The following is a 22,439-nucleotide window of genomic DNA, read 5'->3' on the forward strand; positions in this document are numbered from 1 at the left end:
AGAAATAAATTGTTTTGTGGAACAGGATTGATGATTGGATTATGTGCTGTTTACCTGGTGTCTTCATAAATGCCATATCAAGTTTTCCGGTTCTACTATATTTGTACATTGCAATCACGAACACAACATTTGCAAAAATTGCCACAATACATTCAAAAAAAAGTTTCCTAAGACGTACTTATTTTTTTGTTTTCTCAGTTTTTATTTCCGTTACTCTAAACTTGTTTGTTCTGTATTTCTAAAAAGACGTGTGATGTCAATATTTTGAAGTCTAATAATTTTGTTGAGAATCTGTCATCGATTTGTGAAACATTTTAAGGTGTGCCGTGCTGTTGAAAACCTAACTTCAACAAGTAATTTGTTTATACGAGATTTCGACTGCGATTGCCTCGCCTCAGCAAAAAGTCATTTTCTTTACAGTATTTGATATCTTAAAATAATTAAAGGCCAGCCTGCGGCTGTTAGCACTCTGTGTTGTCTGTGCATGGCACAAAAAACTGTCGTGACGCAACAACATACCTCTGCGATATATTTTCTTGCTTGAATTATTGTCTTTTACGTGGCAATGACCTCTCTTGATACTTTTGCTGCGGAAACACTTATAGATATGTTTTGCCATTTATTTAAAAGGGAAATATTTGATACATCAAATAACAGAACTTGGCTATTACTGCAGAATTTTTTAATGTCTGCCAATTTTTACTTTAAAATTATTGCTTAACGTCTAACGATATTTACACTTACCTGTGTTTATTTGTTTGCATCTATCGTTTTGCTTTTCAGTTTTGGATTGACTCCGAACATTCCTCTAAATGTGCCAACAGTTCACCCCAACCAGAGTTTCGATGTTTCCTTACCGCTGAACACTAACGGGGCTGTACAAAGGATGGAGCCGCCCAACACTTTGCAGGTAATCCCTGGCGTCCGGAGTGTTAAGTTTTGCGAAAGCGTGAATGACATATTCATATCTGTGTTTGGAGGAAACTATTTCCTTGAGCCAAACCAAAATAGCCCACTTAGCCTATCTTCAAAATGTAAGAATACACCTGGCATAATTTTTATTCGTAACCATAAGTTTTTTAAATTTGCGTTGAATTTTACCCGACGAATATATTTTGTTTTTACATCTGACAGGTGGCAATTAAGAATAACATCGACGTATTTTACTTCTCGACCCTCATACCAGTCCACATTCTATTCCTGGAGCAAGGCGAAATGGGTAAGTTTTGTTTTCTTGAATATAAATAAATTAATTCGCAAGTTCACCATTGTTAATTCGCAAATAGTTACAGGTACTAACGTCACTAGACGATATTCTGTTCAGCGTTTTAAGCAATACATTTAATGTCGACGGCCCGTTAAAGTTCTACATATATTTTCAGCCACATTTCGCTTGATTATATCAACTGTTAACCGATCTATATAAATAACCGGTATTTGCAGGGATACAGGGTCGATCAAAAACAACCCAAGTCCAACTCTTTCTGACTTTAACCGCAACTAAAATAGGGTGGATATACAACAATCCACTCTTAGAGATGTCATATAAATCATTGGTTTTGTTGGGAGAATCTTGCCTGCCTTCTGATGACAAGCATTTTTGCCTAAGTTCTTCGGGTTTTGGGCTCGTCCCTTATGTTAAATGCTGTGTTCACCTAACGAAAGTATACGCATTTGGGGGCATAAAACAAGGAAAATAGCCCGCCAATAATTTTTTTTTGTGACATTAACAAATACATAGGGATGATGCGAAAAAACAACCCGCTGGTGCATTCGTCTGCTATTCTTGTTACATAGATAAGGTGGTTTTGGGAAAACTAGTGTGCAAACATGCAGCTCAAAACCAGTTTAATTTTGCGAAGCGTGAACAAAAATAGCATTTATTGGGTTAAACTGGGAAAAACATAGTTTAGGCCTTAGGTGGAGGAGCATGGCCTGGCACCTCCTGGACATTCCCATGTAAATTTTATGATTGTCCATTTAACTGGAATGGCTACTATCGTGATTGCTTTTGTCAATATAGGAGTACTTTCTCAATTAAAGTAAAACTGCAAACACGCAACAATTCGATGATCGAAATTAGGTACTTTTTGAAATAATAAACAATTTATATGCCTAGAACTGCCTTTTCCCTGCGAAGCATACTTTTTCGCACTTTTTTTGCAGAAAAAAAATAATTTTTGGTGCGCCAATTTTTACGGGTTTTCTGGCTAATGCTTCGGCCGACATCGCCAGCATTTTGCCATACTGCACAAAACTCTTTAAAACTAAAGATGGCTTCCTTCATATATTTAATAGATCGAAAGATATTTCTTTCAACATGGAAGGATATACCGTCATCCAATGAGAAGTCGTTTGCGCTTGAAAACCTTGGAAGCCTACCAAACATTACAACTGGTAAGTCATTATTAACATCCAAAAAAAACATGAGGTTGGAACAATGGACTGTTTAGGTTTCTTTATCGGTAAATCTATGTTTAGTTGTTTACCTTTTAATATAAAATAATTATATTCAACCTAAAATGATTGTGAAGTGTTTGTAGGTTTGTTTACTTTTAATTCTGCCTAGTCTACTTGTGCGTAAGAATAAACAGTAAAAAAATTATGTACAAAGAAGAATTGTTTTGTTACTTCAGACGCGATAATAGCAAAGCTTCGCCAGAATAACATATTCACTATCGCCAAAAGAACTGTTGAGGGCAAGGATATGGTTTACTTGTCTCTACTCCTACCCCGTGATATGTGGGTTCTCATGGAGCTCAAGGTCGCCCCTAGTGCACCCTTTAACATCTACAATGTAAGTAATGTTTACAAGTAATATTCATTCTAAAACTTTGTTAAAGAAAGCAATTTTAAGTTAAAACTAGTAAAACTAAAATTTGTTAAGTGTTTACAAATGATTTTATTTGATAAGTGTTGTCCCGCTGCGAAATTTATTTTTTTGTATTTATATATCGCGTTTCAAATGGTCAAACCATTTCGGATTCGATACAGCCTTTTTTTTATTACGCTGAAACAACAAAATAGAAAGGCGGACGAGAATAAAAAATAGCACCTATCAAGAAGCGACAGGTTGGGCTAAAGGCCAGCCCAGTTAACTTTATAAATTTCGAGATTTTGTAGAATTTTAAGCACAGATATACTCAGAGTGTTTTACAGGCTTGATCATAAAAACAAACATAGAAATCGTCGGTAATGTCTTTGCATACTTATAACGGTATATAACGAAGCGCGCTCCCAATTTTTGTTGTTGCTTTTTCGGGGTAACCGATGCATACTGCTTAATTTTATTGTAAAAAGCCTTTGGAGTGTGACATATTTGAAATAGTTCCGTACATTTGTTAACTAAACATACTTTAGTTTTCGAAACGTCGTCAGTATGGTCCCATTCGGGTGGTAAGGCAGAAATCATTTTAATGAAGAATTTAAAGTCTTCGCTATTCGGTTTAAAGTCGTATGTATTGCCAATTGGTCATACTTAAGGTATTCTCCCTCAGAATCGAGTAAGTCTGAGTGTTCGAGTATTACCGCATCGATGAGAGGCTTCAAGTAAAATGTTTGGTTTTTAAATTTGACGCTATTTGAGACCCACATTGACCTGCTGTGCGTTTTACGTAGATGCACAATTTGGATTATGGCTCTGAGGACTGATATTATTTTTCGTATTGTTTGCAGGGGGACGATTTTTTTGCTTTGTTTTGAGTTTATTCCCAGGTTGCCTCGAACCCAGCACTCTAGCTGCATTATAGATAACTAATTTTTTCTAAAAGTTTTCAAGGGGCTGTGTAGTTAACATCCAAAAATTTTGCTACCCATTTAAGGTTTAAAGCTAAAATATAGGAATCGACATCTAACATATTTGCACCTCCTTTTCAATGTTCGCAGTCAGTTTGTTTCTTTTAACTCTTTCCCAACTGGAGCCCCAGATAAATTCAAACAATTTTTTTTTAGTTGGTATTACAAGGCTTTTTAAAATACATATACGACCCAAGAGACCGCGGGACGACCATATGTTTGAAATTGTATTTACCTTTCCAATAAAATTTAGGAAGTTTAGTGAAAACAACTGTTTTCTATCTCTAATTGGAATTTCAACACCGAGATAGCGGAATGACGTGTTAGGCCATGCCAGACCTTTGTCTGCATAGGGTTTTTGTTCACTTAACCGTTTTGGAACTACAAAGAACGCAAGGGCTTTTCCCATATTGACTGCGCAACCTGACATATCAGTAAACAGATTAATAACACGAAATACCCCATCAAAATCAATTTGCTCGCCTCTGGGAAATATTAACGTCATCAGCGAGGAGGGACACTTTAAATTCGGTGTGGTTAAGTTTTATTCCTTGAATACAGTCTTATATCAAAGAAAATTTATTTTAACAGATTGCGTACAAATGCCGCCAAGTGGTCGTACTACCTATGGTTCATGTCAGTGTCGATGCGATAATCCGTAGTTAAGAAGCAAGATTTATATCATAATTCATCTCAACACACACTGACTGCATAAATATATGTGAAAGATCGTATACTCGCCACATTGATTGTCTGTTTAACATATATACATTTTCCAGTTGCAATTTGTCGAATTTATCCACATTTGCCTGCGTTATTGGCTGTCTACCAATCATGAAATCATCTTTTATATGCTTCCATTACATATAACCTATTGTTATCTTGAAAATTAGCTGATGTACTTGTATAGCCGAGCGGCAACTCATTAAGAGTCGATTGATGGTTAGCGTATTGTCACGTATTACTTATAATAAATGTAGCCCGATCGCAAAGGTTTTGTATGTATTTCTTGTTTAAGCTTTTTCACAGATTGTAAATGATTATTATTATGTACAACATATAAACGACAAATTTATAAAATGCATTCAACTGAAAACAGGCGCTGATCCAGGATATTTGTTTGAGGGGTGAATTTTTACAGATGACGTCGCAAAGTTACATCATAACATGGGGAACACACAATAAGCCCTAAAAAGCAACAATGCCTATATCAGGAAAATCTATAAAACCGTAGTATTAAGACCAACGACATAATAAAGCCAAATATTCAGTAATATTCAGTACAGAATAAGATCGAAATCGTCTCAACAACGTCTGAAACTGTAGGTACAGGCTATGGGACGATTGGGTGCCATGCGTCAGGCATCGGCCGTTTTGGTGTCGACATTTGTTCGCCCTAGTTTGACCGGCGCCGTTAGGGTTAGGGCGCCGCTGTTTTAGCACCGGATTTTTGTCACTGTTTGGGGTTATTAGTAGGTAGTGGTTGGGGTTAGAATTATTAGGGGAATTAGTGATGCTCTTAAGGGTGCAGTTCGGAGTTAAGTAAAGTGTTGTTTATGCCTGATTTTGACGATTTACGTCTTATTCCGACTTGTTTAGAACTCAATACGATCTAGACGGTAGCGGTACTACGACAATTGGGTATTAGTCTTAGTTTGGTCTTATTCCAAACTGTGTTTTATTCCGACGTTAATGTTGTTCTTATCTCAGTCTTATGGCTGAAGTCCCATAACATGACGAAGCAATGTTACTTTAAAACGTGGCGTCCCAAAATTATATCTTATTGCAGGGCGGGCAACTTCTCCAGTCGGCGGCCCGGATATGGTAAAATTAAGCACTTGGGGCCGTATTCTTGATTCAATATATTAATCGCGTATTTATCCACCTATACAAGAAATAAATCGTATTTGTTGTACTGTTTAAACACAGCAACACTTTTATTGCACAGCAAAAATACTGTTTTTTTGCCGAATTGAGTGAAAAAGTATCTGGGCATTTAATCCTTTAAAAATTTGTGACACTCCTTGTTAACTTTACGTTTTTTGGCAAAATAGTTAGGCCAATTGTTACTTCTAAATCCTAATTTTAACCCAAAACAAAGAATCTAAAAACAAATAGAAAATAAATAACCAAAGAATAACTGTAACAGTCACTATTATTTGACGTAGTAAGCAAGTAGTATGGATTGCGGCAGACAGTGGCCGCGGGCCACATTATGATGTAAGACCAGCAACTGTCTGCGGGCGTATGTTGCCCGCCCCTGTCTTATTGCGATGGCACAAAGTACATTTAAACGCCAGGTTATAAAAAAAGTAACCTTAAGAACACCAGTCACCACACAATAGGCTATACGTTAATTTTGTTTTAGGTTGGATAGGTGTTACTTTCAGTACAAAAACTACCTCACAAACATGTTACCTATTCGCGCAAAGAGAAACAAGCGCGTTTATATCGTTTACGTTGCCAAAGGTATCATTTTCGAAGGTGCAATGAGGCATCCGCCCCTAAAATATATATCTGTAATACCTAATTCCATTTCGTGCTGAAACTTATTGGTAATCATCGCCTTGGTAGATATAATACAGTTTACATAAATAATATAATACAAATGTAACACATTTCCTGTAAAGAAAATAATATACTATATGTATTTCGTCATTTGACATAAAACAATTTATGCAGAAACTGTCACCACTGATTTTCGCTGCTTGGAAAGATTCGAAAGCGACAGAGTCGCTGGTTTGTCTTGTTCTTTTTTAACACTTACTTTGTTCACAAATTTGAGTGGAGTGAGTGAACTGACGCTTACGTCGGAGTAGAGGAATGGGTTTAGGGCGCTATTGATAGGAAGCAGAATTACGGCACTGAAGGCGTATGCCTGATTTGGAATCTGGACGGCGCCAAGTTGCAGAAACGACATGAAACAAATTGGAACCCAGCAGGCAAAGTCAGTGAGAACAATGCGGGTGATACGCCCATTCATCTTCTGTAATTGCTTTGCTCTGTGTCTATTGCTCGAATTAGGCCTGGTGGTGCGCGAGATCCAGATGTAAGCGCAACAAACGTAGCAAACTGCAAGAAAATTAAAGAGGATAATGAATAACGAATATGCCCACCCAGGCTCTCCAGCAGAAACGAAGAAGCGAGGCAAACAAACGCTGCTATGACTAAAGTAGCCCAGAAAACCCTTTGTTTTGATCGAGTATTGTTCATCTAAGTAAGCTGTAAGATCGTACCATGACGAACTGAATGGTGGTGATTGGTTAGTTGGTTTAATCACAGAAAGTCGTTGTGCGAATGTAATCATGGCGTTTTTATCCATTGAATCAAACTGCTTAAAGGGGACAGGCATCCAAACATCAGAAATAAAGTAGTCAGAAAGTGTTTCATATCTAGGCAATGTTGCAAGAACGACAGTGACGAACCACATTAAAATAATTATCACTACAGGATACTTAACGGTGGCCCGCTGTGCTTTTATTGGGCGTTTAATGGAGTACAGACGCAGTGTTGTCAGACTGACCAAGATAAGTACTGACATTTCACTAGAGGTCAAAGCCAGGCTTCCGAGGTTTGAACATATAGTGCTAGTTCGCCACTCTTTGTCGTATCGACAGTATTCTCCCGAAAAACCCAGTCCCTTGGCGCAAAGTGTTATCAAATAAAATCCCATCAATCCATCAGCCGCAGCTAGGTTCAAAAGGAGGATATAATTGACTTTTGATATTCCTTTCATGTTCTTTTTGGAAATAAGTGCTTTAGCCGCACCAAAGAAGTTAACGGCGTTTCCTACAAGTGCAATGGTTCCTATGATCCACGTTGTGACTCGAAAACCGAGAGCACCCAAGAGCTCCTTCCGTGATGAAAGGGCGTCATTATCCATCTCTCGCGGACATTCATCGCTTCCATCTACGCAATCAGGCTTACCGTCCATTTTCTTGCTTTTCGAAACCGAATAAGGCGTGCCGCTCTCGCAGTAGAACCGGTCCGTGCAGTTCAATTCGTCCGATTTGTCGTCACATTGTGGTGTGCCATCACACAGCAGATTTTTGTCAATGCTGATTTTCCCACCACTTAGGCAGTAATGTCGCGATGGACACCCGACCTCCTCTTCTGGTATTCGCGGAGAACAAGTACTCCATTGGCCATCGCACACTTCCAAAGCGTCCAGGAATTGTGTACTGTTTAAAAATACGCGTCAAAATTATCTAAAAGTCAAACGTGAAGGAAGCTTAGTTTACTTGTAATTCCTAAAATACATTTTAAATGTTTCTGTGTATGCACCAAAACTCTGTGCATTGTATCGGTAACAAAATAACCTCAAGGAAGGTTGCACTAATTATATTATGTCACTATATTAACGTGCCATTAGGAAGCGCCAAACAATGCTTATTATTTGAAGCACATAATTGGAGCCATCATTTTTGTCACAACAACATTTTGGCAGGCTTTTTTCACGATATCCCAATCTAAATAAATTAGGTGTTTTTTTAGTTTTATTTTGTTTTATTTCTAAGGAAATTAGAAATAACTAAAGTTGTACAATTTTTATTTTATGGATAATTCGCCGGGCTTAATTATACAAGTTATTTATTTTTTTTAATTTTCTTCTACCCCCAAACATCTAGCTTAAATTTTTTTATATAGCGATAAAGGTTGCAGAACATTGGACATTGGGCGCACACCTGAGAAACTATTTATTTGTAATCTAGATTTAAATTTTGCGATAAGGGCTACTTATCTATAATTATTTATATGTCACTCGTTTATGGAACTGACGAAACCCCAAGGTTCCAGGGAAGATTTCCAGGGTGTGCTTTTATGGCAATTGAGTTTTATATGTTACTAGTTTTAATATTATTAATACAACATATATAGGTACCCTGCGAAAGACTTCCTCTGGACCATGATGAGGAATGGAGTGTGTGTAAAGCCTTAAATAGGCTATGAACTGACGTTTGTCGCTCTAATGCTAATATGTTAAAGTGTAGTTACATAGGTAATCCCGACACTGCTGTATATGTGGGGATGACCAAACCATAGTCCCCCTCCCACAGTGCTCGATGCCAAGCAATCGATGTGTGGAAAAGCTCCAATTGGATTCGGTATGATGCTAATGACGACGTAGGCTGAATAATTGACTTCGGATATATTGAGATTAGCTGTTGGTTACTTTACCACCACTTTATTTAGTGTCAACTTACGAAAGGTAAATAAGAACAACAAGCGCAACTGGTTCAGTCGAAAATTGTACCAGAAAATTGTAGGGGCCCATCTTTTTAAAGGTTTAACATATTTTTAATTACATATACATAGCCTATATATAAGCCCTCCAATTGTTACCAACAATAAACTAAAGTTTAAAACCAGTCATAAACCCGATTAGGATAAACAAAGAACCGCACCAACATGTAGGGGGGAGCAAACCCAGGTCCGCGATATATGTTTCTGTTCAGCGAGAGAATTGTTGGGTTATTGTAAATGCGTAGCGTTAGGGGTTTGATCAAAGAAATATATAAATGACCAACCAACATCAAGCATGTTTGAGTTGTTTTACTAAAATTTTTGGGTTACACTTTCAAATAGAAATTTCACATTGGTTTGTTCCTTGTGGTTTAGACCGGAGGTTCTCAAACTGTGCGTCGCGCCGACCATGGGTGCGTCGTTTTAATTTTCCAAGGGCGTCGATCAATAATTTCGTTTTGTATTTAAACTTAACTGGGATAATAAATTCTTAAAGGCAAGGTTGCCAGATGCTTGGTTTAGTATTAGGACTTTGTTGGTGTAATATTTAGACATTTTTTAGGCCAAATAATAAATTAGCATGCCCCTAGTGCGCCAGACCAAAGAGAATCTAAATGGAGGTGTAGCCTACCTGCTTTTGGTGAGCAGCCAAAATTCCTTACAATACATTTTTATTGATGTTTTTGCATTCTAAATATTCTCTTTATTTTTTTTATTTTTATTTTTGCCGTCACTAAACAAACACCCAACTCTAAAAGAAAGAGACTAATTGACATTGGAAGGCTTACTTTTAAGGAAACTAGTGAGATGTCTTTCAGCTTATGGTCCAATTTGGCGACACACGTTCTCAAACGCCTTATAAACAATGTTTTGTCAATGCTTGTATATTTACCTGCGTAATATGTTTGAAAAATGAAATGGATAAATTAGACTTTGTTTAGATCATAGGTGTCCAACCCTCGACTTGCAGATGAAACGACTTGGAGGTTTCATGTGGCCCTACAAAGAATCACTGGCCGGCTAAACTTTATTTGTTGGTATATGATATTTGCTGGTTAAGACAGCAATTATTTTTAATTTATGGACCATCCGTCCAGTTTTAGGCGGAACAGTCTCGATTTTCGATTAGTAACCCAAAATGACCCGTGTTCAGTCGGCAAACATTTTCCATACATTACTGTACATTTTATATATTCACTGGGTCGTAATTCATAAAACTAAATTTCAACCAACGTCAGCGTTGCAAAAAACAATAAAACAAAGCGTTAGATGTTGTATATTAATAATGTTAACGAGGTGCATAGTCTCTCTATAAATCTTCCTCACCAATGTTTAACGATTTAAAAGCTATTTATACACATAAACAGTCTATTAAAAATCACAGCGAGCTAGAGATATATCAAATACGTAACGAATTCTGTATGAAAAGTTTAGCTACCGCTAGGTGAAGGTATAGAGCTAAACATACTTATACGATGACGTCACACTATACCCAAGCAAAGCAAAGCAAAAATGAATATTGACAAAACAACATTTCCCGCCAAAATTATTTTGTGATTTTTTTTCTTTTACCCCCTTAAAAGCTTAGCCTAAACGCCCCGAACCATGTTTTTCCTAACCCCAAAATGCTCAGTCGCAAAAGTAAGATTTCAAACAAATCCTTTTTCCTAATTTTTGACACTAATAAAACAATATTATAGATAACCCCTATACCCCCCGAATAATAGTGAACTTTAGTTTCCAATATTAAAACCTTCAAAATAGGCAATTTATCAAACCTTTAAAATAGGCCTTTTATCTTTGTTTATGTTTTATATATTGTTATAATTGTTTTATTTTTGTATGCCCCCACAAAGAAATACATCCCAACGCCAAGCCGTTAAAATATACAACCAACTTTAACAACATTTTCATGTAAATTTGAAATACAATCAACAATTTTACCAAGAAACATTTTTTTGTATAAATTTTCCCTACCCCACAAATGTTAGTTGTTACTGCTTATCCGTGAAAAACAAACAAAACGTTTATAGCGTTAACTTGTATTATTTGTTTAATTATACACCTAATATTATAATACGATTAACTTAAAATAATGATAATATAGATTTTAAGCGTTTTTGCCAACTGAATTGAAATTGACCAGGATGGAAGACGACTAAAACCCTAAAACTACATTTACATACCACTCTACGCTATAATCCCTAAATAAAATTTACCCGAAATAAAAAACCTAGCGCCTAGCACCTGCAGAAAAATAAATCTTAAATCATTGAGACAACATGAATAGACGAAGACAATTCTTTAATGAGCGAAGCGCAATTGTTTAACGAGCGAATTCGTATATTTGCGTAGAATTGTCTTAATTTAGGGGATATGACGCCATGGTATAGCACTTTGCTCGTCCTTTAAAATATTGGCTTTTATTAACCTGATTTTGACAGACATGTTGTGAGGGCCATGTGACCCCACAGCAGTACGGCTTCATAAACACTGAGTAGAAAGTTCGAGCGAAGCGCAAAAAATATACAATGTGTTTATGTTGCGCACAACGCAGTGGTCATATTTTCTAACATTATGGATCACGCAAATGACAAAAAGTCCGAGTCACCCCGCGCTAGCCTGAATGTAATAGGAATACTTCTAGGCCAGGTTTTTTTTAAGGTTTGGTTTGGGTGACCGCTAAGTAGTTTTAAGAGACCGCAAGTGTTTCATTTAAATACCAAAAAGTTGCAAGTCCAAAATTTGGGAAACCGCTGGAGAAATTTGGGGGACCGTTTCATTCCCCCAAAACACCTTAAAAACACAGAGCTTCTAGGTGCGGGATAATAAAACGCTTGTTTAAATTGGCAAAAATGGTTTAAAATAGTTTCATTATACTTAAATGTGTGATACCAAATGGCTGTTATACTAAATGTCTGCTAATATATGTAGTTTAATAAACAAAAAACATACAATGGTAGCCTATATGTTCAGAGACTAAGAGCTAAAAATGCCCACAAAACAGTGTTAAGTAGGCCTACGTAGTAGCTCTTTTTTATTGGTCCAAACACCAAAAAAACATTGAAAGTCGGAACTCGATAAACAAAAAACACATTTTTCAGTACTTAATTGCACAGTGCCACATGTATAATTTTAGGATAAAGCGTAGGACAGCCTAAACTTGAAGCATAATGATGATCATTTTGTCACTGTATTAAGTTTTTTCATGTTGAACGAACCTGTTTTCATGCAAAATGAACCCTTCGAGAATCGTGCGTTTCAGTTTGCTACAAGTAGCAGTATATATGCCTATATTGCTTTAGCGCTTTTAACCAATTTGATAGAATTCCTTTATATCCAACACAGGAACCACACTTAAAACCAATGCCGAGTAGATCAGTAAAAACTCACCCATTGTCGCAAAGAAACTCGTACGGTCCGAACATCGAATTAAAGCGGGCCTTCAAGATACAGTAAGGTGCCGGTTCTGCACACGATCCGTGACATTCGTCTGAGAAATCGAAACACTCAGGTCTTCCATCACAAAGCACCGCTTTTTTGAGAATATTTCCGATGACATCACCGGGACAAAAAATTGTTTTATAGTTGGCTTCAGCCTTTTGAGTACAGTTACTTTCATCCAAGCCACTTGGACAATTGACGATACCATCGCATACTTGAGTGGGATTAATGCAGCTTCCGTTAACTCCGCACGAAATTTTACCCACTTGACAATCACAAGATGGTGGTATTGTGTTACTTAGGCTTTCTTGAAAGGTTCGTTTTCTGAAAAGGAATATTCAGTTAACTTTATAACGACGTTAGGATTTCCTAAATTTAAAATAATAAGATTGTATACACCATTGAATTGCCATCAACCCGTATGTCAACAATTACCATAAAAATTTTATTTGATTCAGGCCAGGAAAAAGTTCCTGTTCGCATAATAGGCTACAACTTAAATGGTAAAACAATAAAATACTCATGTCCACGCCTTCCCAGGGTTGTGGTTGTAATTGGACCAACTGTTACGAGATAATTTTTTGGACCCCTAATGAAAGTTCGAGTTATAACAATTACAATTCAGGCGCAACGATGTGGGATCAACAAATTTAACATTTTCGAGTTAGACACCCTATACAATTTTTTGCCAAAAATAACAGCCTACCCATTTTTGTGGAAAACTGAGTTAATGTTAAGGCAGAGCGAGCGGCACACTTTGGCACTCATATGATCCTCACAAAAGCACTCATCCGACATGTCGTAGCAGTCGATCACTCCATCACATCTTTGTCTCTCCGCTATAGTCAAAAGTCCGTCCAAGCATTGAAAGCATAGCTCAATACCGTTAACTTGACAACGATCGCTATGATCTTTGCACTGCATGGTTCTGTCTTGTAAATGCTTCTGTGGCAATACGCAAGTGTCGTAATTCGCACCAATAACGCATTTGAATCCATGTCCGACCCTTACTTCATCGCTTCCATCCAAGCAGTCGTTTTTCATGTTGCAGACGTGTGACGAAGCAATACATTTACCTTGTTAAGATAATTACAGAATTTAAAAAATCAAAATTATTTTTTTCATGTGTTACAAATAATGGTATGTCCTATGGCAGGATGAACAAAAAGTTTTATGGTGAGATTGATGTACGGTAGTTCATTAAATTTGTACGCTAATCGTGTGAGTTGCACAATACCTTCTATCGGAAAATATCTATATAAAAAAACTGTATTGTTTTAATGTTATTTATTTATATTAATTGCCTTTATCACATCCAAAGAATCCAGGTCGACAAGATCCATTTTCGTTGCATGCATTAGGGGGCCAGCATGCTCCGGAGCAATTTCTTTCGTCTGATCCGTCCGCACAATTTGTTATAGCGTTACACACCTCTTCCTAAACACGCTCAAAAGTTAAAAAAAATACCTTAATCTTAACGACACCAAAGGGGGTGCCCATTACTGTACCGTAAAACTTTGGTTTCGTACAAATGATATTCAGTTTCTGTATGTTAGTTCTATACGTTGTTTAGACGAATGGTAGATAAAGGTTGAATCATTATAGTTGAAGTATTTAGTAAGACGTCAAATAACAAAGTCATACAGAACTACATAACAAATGTTGTAAACTTAAATACAGATTTTTTTTATTATTTTCGGCGATAAAACGACAACAGCCTCTGAGGAAAAAAAATAAACTTACGATTTGAAGAGGTCGTAACATAACAAAAGGCTGTTTTAAAGGTTTAAGTATTTTTTGGTGTATTCAGGGTTAAAAACATTAGAAATTTATGTTTGCCAAAGCATGTACCACGAAAAGTGTAAAATTTAATATTGTGTCTTATGACTTTGACGTCATAGTTAGAAATATGTCAGAATCCCACAAATTCGTTAAAATTTTACTAAAAACAAGACCCAATATCGTTCAGTGAAAAATAATTTATGCGAAACAACAGATGTACCCGTAGGCTTATATTTTTTTGAGGTTTACAAACCTTATCGATGGCCTTGCCAAGCACTCTAATTACACGAGGTTTGGGTTTTTAGGATTTCATAGACATGATTATAGATTACTTTCTTTGCAACTGAATGGGCTCACATATGGAGCATAAACTGAATTGCAAAAAATACTTTACCTGTAGGATACACTTTCCGTCTCCACATTGAAAATAACCGTAACTGCAAGAGTCGTTTGTACATCTAAAAAATATAGGCCTACCAATAATTGCAAACTCCAAAAATACTGATAATTAAGTTATTATATGCTTACTACCCCTCGAACACTGCCCTCCCCACCAAACAAAAAAGTTCTAGAGCAATTACATGTTATTTTAATTACATAGGGAAACATTTTTATGTATTGCTCTTGCGACCCAAATGGCAACTTGGTGAATAATAAGACATACAATAAAATCACGTTTGGCGGAGGAAACAGCTTCCAAAGCAAACATTTTTATGTATTGTTTTTTCGCACACATATATGAACTTTGTGACTAATAAAAATTGGTAAAAAAAATAATAAAACATTTAATAAAACGACCTTGGCGGAGGAAAACAGCTCCCGGAGCAATATTTTTCGTCGCTTTCATCACTGCAATCTTTTCCACCCCTACAAACGACGTTCTCGTGGACACATTCTCCATCATCGCACATCCAGAAGCTGCGAATGTTAACATATATTGTATCAGATAATTTAACTTGTTTGGTGCTCTACATGAGCAAATACTGTTGCCCTAAATTATTTAAAAAGTGTTATTTTTTGTTATTTTCTCTGCGAAATTAAAAAAATAGAAAAACCTGTGATTTTTTACCAAGATAGATTGTCAATACCAAACGTAAAAGTCTCACAGGTTTATATTGTTAGAATTTTTATTTAAAGATCTAGGTTAAGTCATGTTAAAGAAACTACTTTTTTAAAGATATATTGTACTTGTTGTCTCAAACAATAATCGTCATAATATTGTAAATACTCTCACGGGTTTGTAGCGTTAAACCCACGCCTTACTTGAAGACACAGTTGTTTCTGAAGCAGAGCTCTGGAGGGTAGCAAGTTGTGTTCGGTCGGTCACGAGCGTAGGTAGTTTTGTCCCAAAACATCACACACTGTGACATTCGCTCTACACACTGGCCGGTTGAACAGTTTAAGTACTCTGGCAAACACGTGTCGTTATTGCAACGCACTGCTGGCCAACATGGTGTGGCTGCTGCAAACGCTAGAATCTTCTGCTTGGCGATTTCAAGTTTCTGCTCGAAAGCGCTGGAGTTGAGCTTCTGCAGGTTAGTTGTAAAATTTCTTACGACGTTTTCCCCTGTTGCCGGACATGGAGCCATCTTGGGTCGACAAGATAGGTCACAGCAAGTGCGATATCCTTCATGACATCGTCCGGTGGTGGCATTGCAACTGTTGTCCGTCATGTTGCAGTCATACAACCCACAACGGTAAAATGATGGTGTTCCGGGATTGCTTATCGGGTTGTCTGCTGTCAAAGAAAACTAGTTGAATACAACCAGAACTAATTAAAGATGATACAGACATATATAACGCGTTAAACCACAATTCAACGAATACATCGGAATACTTTATAAATTATTAAAACCGAGCTACATACTTTTAAAAATATAGGTAAAAGTATCTCTAGATGATTATTTGTCTAACAGTCTTATATATCTTCGTCAGGATAGCGAAATTGTTAGGTGTTGCCCATACCTTCGTAAGACGACGTGAAATAGAAAAAAACGGTAAGCATATAGAAGACCTGTAGCCCTAGTGTGCTTTTCATGATTGTTTATCGAAACTAAAAACCTGAAGAACTACAAAAATGCAGGTTATTCGACGAACAAACGTTTGTTTAGGTTCCCTATAATATTTGTTGATCTGTCGACCAGGTTTTTTTTTTAAATATTAAGTAGGCAGTTTATTTTTTCAACATTTCATTCATATGTTGTTTGGCTCCGAAATAATGTATTATACGAGCTAGCAGAATACATCGTTAAACTATACCACCGATTATATCTAATGTTAGCACAGTCTCCTTTAACTTTTGTTTGACTATCCAGTTTGGACAATGAAAGTTGGTAAAAAGTCAGGTTCCATATTGCATGATAGGAATGTTGTTTTTAGTTTGTTTTTTTCTTTAAATTTACTTTATTTTTGAATTATTATTATTTAGGTATATGGTTTTTACGTTACTGTAGTGCCGGGATGGCTAACCTTTCGTTTTCCATGCACTATTTTTGTAATTCGAATTTAGAAGCGCCACAATTTATTGATATTTTATATAATTAGTATGGATTATTTTAATTGGGTTTACCTAATCGTACCATCATTAAGTAATAGCGCAAATGGCAAAACATCGTATTTTACGTTAAAAAAAATTATGACCATAGTCCTTGCATTCCATAGTGCAAGCATTTCAGTTCTAAAAAACGCTCTTTTATTATCACTGGCACATTAACGTTTTTCATAAACGTTATTTTTTAATTTGAATACAATGCTCTCCGAAATATAGTGTTGTTTTTTTTTTACAGTAAAAATTACCTTTTAAAGCACTGTGCGCAATTATATAGTTACTTTTTCTTCAAAAACATACTTCCTATTCGGTTTTATATTAAAAAACGCTTTATCACACGCGGTCTATCAATTGACTATAACGTTCAAAAAATAAAAATAAACGTGAAATAACTTAAGTTCAAGTCAAGTATTTTGCTAAAATTTGCTAAAAGTAAAGTACCAGTCCAAGTCATCAAATGCCGAAGTCAAGTCCCAGTCAAGTCATTTTTAAAGCGTCATGAACAAAATAAATTAAACGTTTTACTATTAAAATTGGCAACTTGTTGGATTAAGAGCAAAAACTCCACTAAAAATAACGAAAACGCAATATACAGCATAAAATGTGTTTTATGTGGAATAATTGAGATAAATAAGCCAACTTCATTGAAAATTTTCTAGTTAAAACACTTAATTTAAACTCAAGTTATTTGACACAATGACTTAAGTCTAAGTCAAGTCATTTATTTATAGTGACAGTGGAGTCATTGACCTAAGTTATTACAGCACTGCCTTTTATTGTCGCCAACCACCTAGTGGCTGTTTACTGTTGCTGTCTATCTTGGTTATAAACGAAACTATTTATTCAAATTTACTGATGTTTAAAATGGCCATAAACGAATGTGGTACGCTTATGCCACAGGTTGAAAACGACTGAAAAGTGATGGCTACAATCTAGAAAGGACTATTTTACCAGTACAAAGGCATGAAGAAGACATTGGAATAGCCGTGGGCAATATTATTTATCATTATAATGTCGCTCGTTTAGGTGTTAATTAACTGTTCGGTATCGAGGAGGAAGCGGCCATACTATAATTTAGCGTATATAGGTGGGACGGCTAGTAGGTTTTAAGTGCTATGACAGGAAGCTGTACTACGTGTTGGCCCCTGGCGAAATGTACAAAAATACCCATAACTAATGCGTTGGGCCGCGGGAACTGCCGTTCGGGTTGGCTACCCACCGACTTGGCTTTCTCTTAGGGATAGGACTTTATCCGAATTTCGCAGTCTCAGTTTTTCCAGCGCTGCGTGATATCTTTGTGTGCGATTTTGGTTTGGATTGCGTTGTGTTGCATTGTTATTCGTCGGGTGGATACCGAGAGAATCGGACGCATTTTGAGCACAGTTTGCAATCTCGTTGGTAAGAGACAAGCTGTAGCCTTATGCGAGCACTTGGTGTGCATGGTTATTTGCCGTATACTGATTGTCGTTCTGTCCAATAAACGCCTTGCGCGAGAAAGTAATGTCATTCCTATCCTTAGCAGCTACTTTGGGGATTGTGTCCCCATTTAGTCTGCGACAATTGTCGCAAAAAAACAAGTCGGTGGGTAGCCGACCCGAACGGCAGTTCCCGCGGCCAAACACATAAGTTATGCTTCAAAAGGTTACAATAATTAAATTTGTGACACCAACCAACCCTGTTTCGAGCGATTTTAGTGACTGTGAACGAACTCTCCATGATATGCATGTATGGGGTGCACCAGTACGAAAAGGCATACAAGGGTGCATCACAAGCTTTTGTTGAACCACCAATGTTACATCGCATTTGCCAGTAATTACCGATTTCTATGAGATAATGGTGCTGTAATCGCTGTGAACCAACTTTCTGAGAAATGCAGTCTTTCTTTTTTGCCTGACTGTCGTGGTGCAAGTTGTATTCCTGTTTGCTGTGTAAAGTTTAAATGCTGTTTTATGGGATGCAATAGTACTCGCAAGCATGCATAATGATTTTTCATATCGCTTTTTTCCTTAGTTTACCTTTTAAGTAAACAGGGTGCATCTTGCATGAGTTCGTTACATCAACTGCCGGAACTGCGTATCGGTTAAATAGGTTTTGCAGGTATAACGTACCGTTTTTTACCAGCCCACTACGCCATGGCTTTCCAAACTGTGGTCCGCGGACCATTGGTGGTCTGCGACAACTGCACAGGTGGTCTGTGGTGATATGTCAAGAAATTAAAAAGTCACATACATAGGCTTGTCATTTTTTAGAAACGTAAATCCGGGACGCATATTGAAAACTGCAAATAAACTTAATGTAGACTTAATACAAAACAATTTAATGCAAATAATTAAGTTAACGGGGTTGCGGTTGTTTTATATTTTGTCAGGGCGTATATTTCAGGGGCCTATTTTTAATGGTGGTTTGTCTAAGCAATTTAAATTGTAACCGAAAGTAATGTTCTGTATCTTAATATATATAAAACAGAAGATTTGTGAGATGTCTGTCTGTAAAATGTTCGCCCGATCGGTCGCTGGCAGAGCAACGTCGTCGTTGACTAACAAAAGGAGCGGCGACTCCCCGTCGTGTGTTCGCCTTTCCCCAGGCGCGCGCTCGACAAATCGTAAACCTCTTAACGTAACCGTGCAAAACCTTTTTTCAAGCGCAATTACCCGCGTGGACATACAAAATCAAATTAGGTATATTGCCCTTATGCAAAATAAGTTTTAATGTTTTCAACTTAAAATATGTTTGACGTGCTTAGCCGTTGGCTATTTAATCCTTGCACAGGTTTAAATAGTAGCCAATTTTCAGTTTCAAGCGAGATTTTACTTACGTTCGAAGAAGTATGGTACCGGGATTAAGTAGAAAGCACATCACATGTTAAAATTCATGTTAACGAACGTGTGCAACGTTTGAAGTAAAGACTTAAGTTTAACAATGGCAGAGTTCGAAAATAAACGCGTTTGTTGTCGCAGTTTTCAGAGTAAGCAATTTATATTTTTCAACGGGTTACGGGTTTGTCTGACGTTGGACGCAGCTTAATTTGTCGTTTAGTGCAAAGGTTTAGCAATTTTCACTTTCATAAACATACTTTGAATAAACATCAGGAAACATGCACGGTATCGTACAAGAAACCTTCCCAACAATATTGTGACAGTGATTGAGGCCTAAGCCTAATGGCACGTTGCAAAGTGGGTTGATGTTAAATGTATTTTTTTAATTATCGGCTATAACCTGTGGCTCCAGGAAGAAGATTATACAATGCTGGTAACACGTGATTCGTAATTGAATGGTCAGAGCGCGTTCGCGCCTTACCTTTAGTGACCTATTTTAGACACAAAACCACTTTTTATACGTTATTTTACACTGTTTTAACAAAATGCATAAATTAATGGCAATTTACGGAAACCAAGAATTAGATCTTTAGAGCCACGCAAAAAAGTCACATATTAAACACGACATTTTATTAATGCCGCTTTCACACAGGCTGTGGGGTGTTACTCTGAATGTGGGGAAACATTAGGTTAACCTTTTTTAGACACACGATATGACATGATTTGAAACACTTCACATTATTTAAAATTTCTATTTAGTGACACGCAGTGCAAACGTTTAGGAATAAGCAAATTTGTTATGACATTACAAACATATGTTTGCATTAGTTATGCCTCTTATAGGAAGTTCTTACACTATCCGTAACATTACTTTTTGGGAATATTCTGATTACCACATTTATCTTCCATCTTCATGGTATATAACATGGGGCCAGCAGTTTTTCCAGACAAAATTCAGGTAGACTTCGTACATTATGGTGATTGTTGTGGTGTAATTAACTTTTACCCAGTAAAAATAACTGGTATATATTCTATTTACCAGGGCAACGCCGGGTATTTCGTCTAGTTGTGAATGAAATGAGTCGGGTAAATACTTTCTACAATTAAAGTAGGATGCGGCCCTCGTGAAAGCAGCAACAATATTAGGCCGTACATTTGCAAAGGCGCTGTGTCCATAACAAATTCGTATTCCACGGACCAAATCATTCTCAAGCATAAGTTAAACAAAATGTAAGATTCCATCAAGCTGGCCTCACTATAACATATTATTTTGTTGTACTCTGCGTCATTTGCTTGAGCCGCGTGTTATTGCCGATGATTTAAAAAGTTAATTTACCATGTTACTAAAAAGTAATGTTACGGATAGCGTAATATCCTGGCTTGTGTGTAAAGTGGTAAACATTTTATTTTTTTCTAAATAAAACATTTTAACTTCTTTAAACGTTAGTTGTTATACAGCATATATGTTGGTCGTCCCTTGACTATTTTGTTTTGCTTATTGTGCCTAAAATGGGTTGACTAAATGATTCCCCACAAATGGAGTCACATTCTTTAGCCTGTGTGGAAAAAAAATCCTCCTGAATTTACAGTTTAGCGCCAATTAAACCCAATTTTTTTCGCGACCGACGACAAACTATTTTCAAGTTGTCTAAGTGTTATTCAATTAAAAATGCCGAAGTGCTTTTCGTAGAAAGGGGGGCGCAAGGCATGGGAAAATTACCAAGGGGGACACGGCTGAAAAAGATTAAAAAACACTTGTCTATGGCATCAGGTGGTTCTCAGCAGACGCTTTCTTGAAATTTAGACAACAATAAAGCAAAATCTAAGCTATACATTATAATGCTGAAAAGGAAAACTTTGTTTTCTGATGAGCTACCGTACGCCAGAAGTATCCGTGTTTCGGAAAAGAAATATTAACGTGTCATCAGCGAGGAGGGACACTTTAAATTCGGTGTGTTTTATTTTTATTTCTTGAAAAGCATCTTCGCGCAGTGCCTTCGCCAGACATAGTAAAAACAGTGTTGGTGATAGGGGATCACCTTGTCTGACGCATCGTTCTATCATAATCTCTTCCGACAAAAAAATTGTTATTTGTTATTCTGCAAGTTGGTCGAGAGTAGCAACATTTTATCCAGTTATTAATTTATCCCCAAACCCAAACGCGTTTAGAGCAGAATAAATAAAATCCCAACTTATTGTATCGAACGCTTTGTAAATGTCCAAGCTAAGTACCGATCCTGGAATTTCATAAAAGTTGCAGGAGTCCATAATGTCAAAGAGGATACGGAGATTATCGCCTATGTAGCCTACCTCCTCTTCATAAAACCATTTTGATCTTGATTAATCAACAGTTCAATATATGTTTCAATTCTGTTGTTAATAACTTTGAAGATGACTTTTTAATCAGCGTTTTGTAACGAAACAGGGCGGCAATTGGTTGTAAGTAAGGGGTATTTCGGTGGTTTCGGTATTAAGGTCACGACCCCTTGCGACTGACTCTGCCTAAATTGACTGATATTCTCAGTCCCAAGCTTCGTAAAACAAAGATTTTATATCTGGCCAAAACTTTTGGTAAAACTCAACCGGTAATCCGTCGAGACCCGGTGACTTATTTATAGGCATTGTGTTAACCGCATTCTTAATTTCGGCCGTTAAAATAGGCTCTTCGGTCGTTTCTATAGCTGGGAAGCGTTTAATTTAGAAAGGTTCAGGATTGCCAGGTTAAGGTCGATTTGTGATTGCATGCGTTTCGTATTGTGTCTTTTGTATAGGTCTCCAAACAAGCGTGATAACTCTGTTAAAATTATTTT

The 22,439-nt window shown here is 36.8% G+C and overlaps 2 protein-coding genes across 2 annotated transcripts in view; one reads left to right on the forward strand and one right to left on the reverse strand.

Annotated features, from left to right (window-relative positions):
- LOC146140571 (AP-1 complex subunit beta-1-like) overlaps window positions 1–5,085 on the forward strand; it is a 70,070-nt gene extending 64,985 nt beyond the window's left edge. Inside the window, exons 19-23 of the mRNA XM_083392926.1 lie at window positions 784–910; window positions 1,135–1,219; window positions 2,299–2,397; window positions 2,637–2,797; window positions 4,387–5,085. Of these exons, the coding sequence (XP_083249052.1) occupies window positions 784–910; window positions 1,135–1,219; window positions 2,299–2,397; window positions 2,637–2,797; window positions 4,387–4,461 (547 nt within the window). The 3' untranslated portion in view covers window positions 4,462–5,085. The remainder of the gene's footprint in view (window positions 1–783; window positions 911–1,134; window positions 1,220–2,298; window positions 2,398–2,636; window positions 2,798–4,386) is intronic.
- A 1,384-nt stretch (window positions 5,086–6,469) lies between these two features.
- Window positions 6,470–15,938, reverse strand: LOC146140576 (uncharacterized). Its single transcript, XM_083392655.1, has 7 exons — window positions 15,529–15,938; window positions 15,064–15,183; window positions 14,660–14,723; window positions 13,788–13,920; window positions 13,190–13,559; window positions 12,433–12,786; window positions 6,470–7,976 (listed from the first exon to the last, which is right to left on the reverse strand). Exons 1-7 carry the CDS (start codon window positions 15,936–15,938, stop codon window positions 6,470–6,472), a joined length of 2,958 nt encoding a protein of 985 aa, XP_083248781.1.
- Between the last annotated feature and the right edge of the window lie 6,501 nt (window positions 15,939–22,439).

This window comes from Ascidiella aspersa, chromosome 6 (genome assembly GCF_963924565.1).
Source record: "Ascidiella aspersa chromosome 6, kaAscAspe10.2, whole genome shotgun sequence".
NCBI lineage: Eukaryota > Metazoa > Chordata > Ascidiacea > Phlebobranchia > Ascidiidae > Ascidiella > Ascidiella aspersa.

Coding starts and splice junctions, on each gene's coding strand:
- LOC146140576 (XM_083392655.1), bottom strand. CDS start 15,938: ATGACGGACAACAGTTGCAATGCCACCACCGGACGATGTCATGAAGGA. Junction 13,921..14,659: donor ACGGAAAGTGTATCCTACAG/GTAAAGTATTTT, acceptor GAGCGTGTTTAG/GAAGAGGTGTGTAACGCTAT. Junction 7,977..12,432: donor GAGTTTCTTTGCGACAATGG/GTGAGTTTTTAC, acceptor ATTTTTAAACAG/TACACAATTCCTGGACGCTT.